The sequence below is a fragment of the Mus caroli genome, chromosome 18 (genome assembly GCF_900094665.2).
Source record: "Mus caroli chromosome 18, CAROLI_EIJ_v1.1, whole genome shotgun sequence".
Classification (NCBI taxonomy): domain Eukaryota; kingdom Metazoa; phylum Chordata; class Mammalia; order Rodentia; family Muridae; genus Mus; species Mus caroli.
Window position 1 is genome coordinate 40,399,615 of NC_034587.1, and position 4,651 is coordinate 40,404,265.

At 42.4% G+C, this 4,651-nt stretch overlaps 1 protein-coding gene across 1 annotated transcript in view; it reads right to left on the minus strand.

Annotated features, from left to right (window-relative positions):
* Positions 1–4,651, minus strand: part of Dpysl3 (dihydropyrimidinase like 3) — a 106,573-nt gene that overhangs the window by 20,838 nt on the left and 81,084 nt on the right. Inside the window, 3 exon segments of the mRNA XM_029472077.1 lie at positions 3,226–3,277; positions 3,279–3,304; positions 4,086–4,147. Coding sequence (XP_029327937.1) covers positions 3,226–3,277; positions 3,279–3,304; positions 4,086–4,147 — 140 coding nt within the window.

The window sequence follows — 4,651 nt, forward strand, 5'->3', positions numbered from 1 at the left end:
GTTAGCGAGAACTTTATTGAGGATTTTAGCATCGATATTCATAAGGGAAATTGGTCTGAAGTTCTCTATCTTTGTTGGGTCTTTTTGTGGTTTAGATATCAGAGTAATTGTGGCTTCATAGAATGAGTTGGTAGAGTACCTTTGGTACATCTCATTGAGCCTGAAAACGGGATGCTGCCCCTTTTCCAGTTCTCCCCTCCCAGAGTTCTTCATCAATATAAGCAGTGAATTAATCTGGTGGTTGTATTTGGTTTTTACCTCATGTTTTTCTTTTTACTTCTTTATTTAATTTAAAATGTGCATGATGATGACATTTTAAAAGTTTGGAGGTTAGCCAGGTAGAGTGGCATACACATTTAATCCTAGCACATGGGAGACAAAGGCAGGCAGATCTATCTGTGTGAGTTCAAGGGCAGTCTAAACTATGAAGTGAAAAATGGAAGAAGTCAAACTGTTTTTTTCTAATATAGCCTGGTTCCTTAGACTGTCCANTCCTCTCCTTGTTTGCTTTTGTTTTCATGACTTGCTCTACCTTTTTTCTGCAGTTGTTGTTTCTGGTGTTTTTTGTTCTTTGTCACACAGACTGCGGAGGCTGAAGTGTTTATTTCACAGCTTTTTTTTTCTAAGTCAGAGTGTCCCTATGTAGCCATGTCTGGCCTGGAACTAGCAACTTATTTTTCTTTCTTAATACTCAGATCTTCATTGTTGAAATGGGTTAGGTTACTCGGGACTAGGATGGCACTCCAGGGCTTCCCCAAAAATGTTAGTCAAAGGTGTTTTGGGCACCCTCAAGGGTACATTTGAGAATTTGTAGTCTCTGATTTCTCCTATACTTGGATCTTGTAGTCTTAAACCAACGGTGCACTTCAGATTCTCCCAGATAACAGTTCCTTGCAAAGCCCTTCTTCATGATCACATCAGGGTACTGAACTTCTTGGAAAACACTCTCCAGTTTGCTCAGCTGCCAGGTGGTGAGACTTCTGCAGATCCATGGTCGAGTGCGCCTGGGCAGAGGATGTGGCTCAGGCTGTGGCTGAGGCTCTGGCTGGGGAGCTCTGGCACCTAAGGTCTCCCATCCCTCCAATTGTAGCTGTCTCGAACTTTGACAGCTCCCTTGGCTTGAGAAGTCGACATCACCCACTAGGTAGAAGTTCAAGCTGTCCATGAGGTTCATATCACCCTGTTGGTCCAGGATGCCCTGATACTCGGGGTTGTCCAGGAAGTCTAGAGCACATTCCTGGAAAACGCTGTTCTTTTCTGCATCTCTTACCTCTTGATCATCCTCAATTTCCACCTGAATCACAAGGTCCTCCAAGTGGTCCATGGGTAAATATCACCTGGTTGGTTCTGGATGCCCTGATACTGCGGGTTGTCCACGAAGTCTCCAGCATATTCATGGAAAAGGCTGTTCTCTTCTGCATCTCTTACTTCTTGCTCATCCTCAATTTCCACCTGAATCCCAGGGTCCTCCAAGCTGTCCATGAGGTAAATACCACCTGGTTGGTTCAGGATGACCTGATACTCAGGGTTGTCCATGAAGTCTAGAGTACATTCATGGAAAACCCTGTTCTCTTCTGCATCTCTTACCTCTTGCTCATCCTCAATTTCCACCTCAATCACAGGGTCCTCCATGTTGTACAAATTGGGCTTATAGTTATGGCTTACATGTTCCATTCCTTGAACCTTGTAGAAGTAGCCTTGCCCTCACAAATAAGGATGTGGTCAGCGTAGTCCAACAGTCAGTGTCTGTCTTACTCCAAAGAGGCTGGCAATCCCGGAGTTGTTCAGTGTAAGAATCTGGACTTCACAGGTTCAATCTGGCGCAGAAGGCTGAAAGGAATCCTGTTGTGCTATGTTGTGCAATCTTCCGATTTTGTTGAACTCGCAACGAGCTTGGTTTCACTTTTCAGTGAAGGGGCACCAACCAGCAAGACAAGGTAACTTGCCAGCAAGATCGAGGGCAAGTGGCCGAAAAGCAAAATTCCTCTTCTAGTGCTTCCTTTTATCTGGGTTGTGCCAAAAGTCTCCGCCCACATTTAGGGAGGGTCTCATGTTGTGATCAGTGCAGAAAAGTAGCACACACCTTTAATCCCTGCATTCCGGAGGTAGGGGGAAAGAGGATCTCTTTTGAGTTCCATGGCGACCAGTATAGTGTATATAGAAAGTTCCAGACCAGCCAGAGCTAGTTAGTAAGATGCTGTCTCAGAAGGGGTATGGGTATGGGGTGAGGAGAAGATTAAGAGGTAAGGGAGGAGGCAAAGGGATTAAGGGGAAGGGTCTGAAAGAGGGAGGGAGAGGGGGGGCTGTGCATGGATTTGCTCAGGAATTTGGTTTTGTTGATTTCAGATGCAATTAAAAGGACAACCAAGACCACAGCTGCTCTCTTCTTTCTACTCCAATCAAACGTTCTAGGTGTAAACTCTTTTAAGGACAGAAGACTTACTGAGCAGGTCACTTTTAGATGTTCCAGTCTTCACTTCATAACTAAATAAATATCTAAGTTGAAGTTGCTGCCTCAAAATTAAAAACAAGTGCAAAATACCGCAGATAAACTATAAACATAAGCTATACATGTAGTAACAGGATTTATGATGACATTAATCTGAAGATTCCTTTTCTTTGTTTGGATGNGTTTTAGTTTTCTGAAACAGGGTCTTACTATATAGCTTTAGTTGTCTTGGAACTCACAGTACCTACCTTTCTTCTGCCTCCTTAGTGATGGGATTAAAGGTATACACTACCAACTGACATTGAAAATTAAGACTTGTTTTTGTGTTTTGTTTTGCTTTTGAGACAGTCCTTTTCTGTGTAGTCCTGGATGTTCTTAAACTGGATTTTTAGGCCAGGTTAGCTTCAAACTCTGAGAACCTACTGCCTCTGCCTCCAGAGGGCTGGGATTGGGATAAAGGCATTTGCCACCACTGCCTGGCTGAAGATCAATTCTTCAAGAACTGAGGCATAGTGCTTTGAGCAAAGAATAAAAAGCTTGCTATCACATCTAATTACCTTGAACATTTGATGATCCCCCTGTCTCTGCAGCCACAATGTTGGAATTAAATTCTGAGCCCAGAGCTGTAAGCTTTTTTGAGTGTGGATTATGTCTTTAGCAATGTNTTTATGTTAACAGAGTCATGAACACATGGGGGCATTCAAGTCATGCTGAAGAGAGGACATGGATGGTATGTAGACCTATGCTCACACAGAATGCTCACTCCATGCAGTTACCTGGGCAATGATATCTCCATTCTCGGCATGAACTTGAGCAATGGCCCCCAGCTCCCAGGCAGGTGAAGATCTCATAGAGCTGAAACACACATGAACAGCATCACAGGCTCCTTTAGCAGCTTGACATAAAAGNCAGTTTCTAAAGCCAGGACTAAAACTGTCTTAAAACAGAGAGGAATGTAGTCCAAAAGACATTTTAGGAGGCTTTGTCTCTATAAAAGATTTGTCAGGAATTACATACAGTCCAGACCAATATCTAAGAAGCGTTCTCTCAGGCATCCAGATCTAATGGTGTAATTTTCCATTGANCTTAGACATGGTACCAGAATTCTTTTCAATAAGGGCTCCAACAGTTCCCAAGAGCCTGGTCAAAGCCAACGCCTGTATTCAAACTCTTACCCTGAGCCTTTCAAGACAAAATTACCCTTACTCTCCACCAAGAATTCAAGAGTNCTAATTGCTTGCATTTCCCACAATTGTTTCAGATCTATCAAAACTCATGTATATCCATGATTTTCCAGGAAAAGTCAAAGTGGTACAAATATGACAGCCAAGTGGGTACAACTGGAAGGAAGCTCACCTGATTCTATAAGGCAAAGACACCCACATTTTCACCAGGTTTGTAAGGGTTTTTGATACCACAGCTTTCCCTTATTCATGCATCCCTCTGCTTTGATATAGGCACCCAACCCATAAACTTCTTTAAAATGAAGTATTACTACAAGGTCTTCAACATACAACCTGGCACAGTAACCTCCCTCAAGTAACCACAGAGACTCATGTCCCAACGGCCAGGGTCATCAGCAACCATAGGAAACCCAAGCAGACCATTCAAACCACACAGCCAAATGGGTTGTTACNTCTGTGTTGGACACTTGATATAAATCCTTATAGGCCATGTAAACCATGAAGGAGTTAATGCCTGCCAGACAAGAAAACAGAAAATATCAGGAAGAAGACAATATTAATTATAACTACCACCTTCTCATGTTTATCACACACACACACACACACACACACACACACACACACTGCATTTGTTTTATTACTAACTGTAGAATCAATCTATCCTTGCTCCTACCATGTCTTAGACTTTCTTAAGGACGTGCCATTATTATGTAATATTAACATTTTGGTCTTATAAAAATGATCTAGTTTAGAAACCTTTGTTCTCAGATAGTTAGGCATGTGACCTCAGAGAGGACTAGTTACCTTGTCTCAGTTTCTTTCTTTGTCCAACTGGTTTTGATGCTTTGTGCTGGTTAGTTTTATGTCAATCTGACTCAAGCTAGAGTCATTTTGGTAGAGGGAACCCCAAGAGAGAAAATGCTTCTACGTATGGGCAAGCCTGTACTATTTTTTTTTTTTTTTTTTTTTTTTTTTTTTCAGAGAGGTTTTCTCTGTGTAGCCCTGGCTGTCGTGGAAC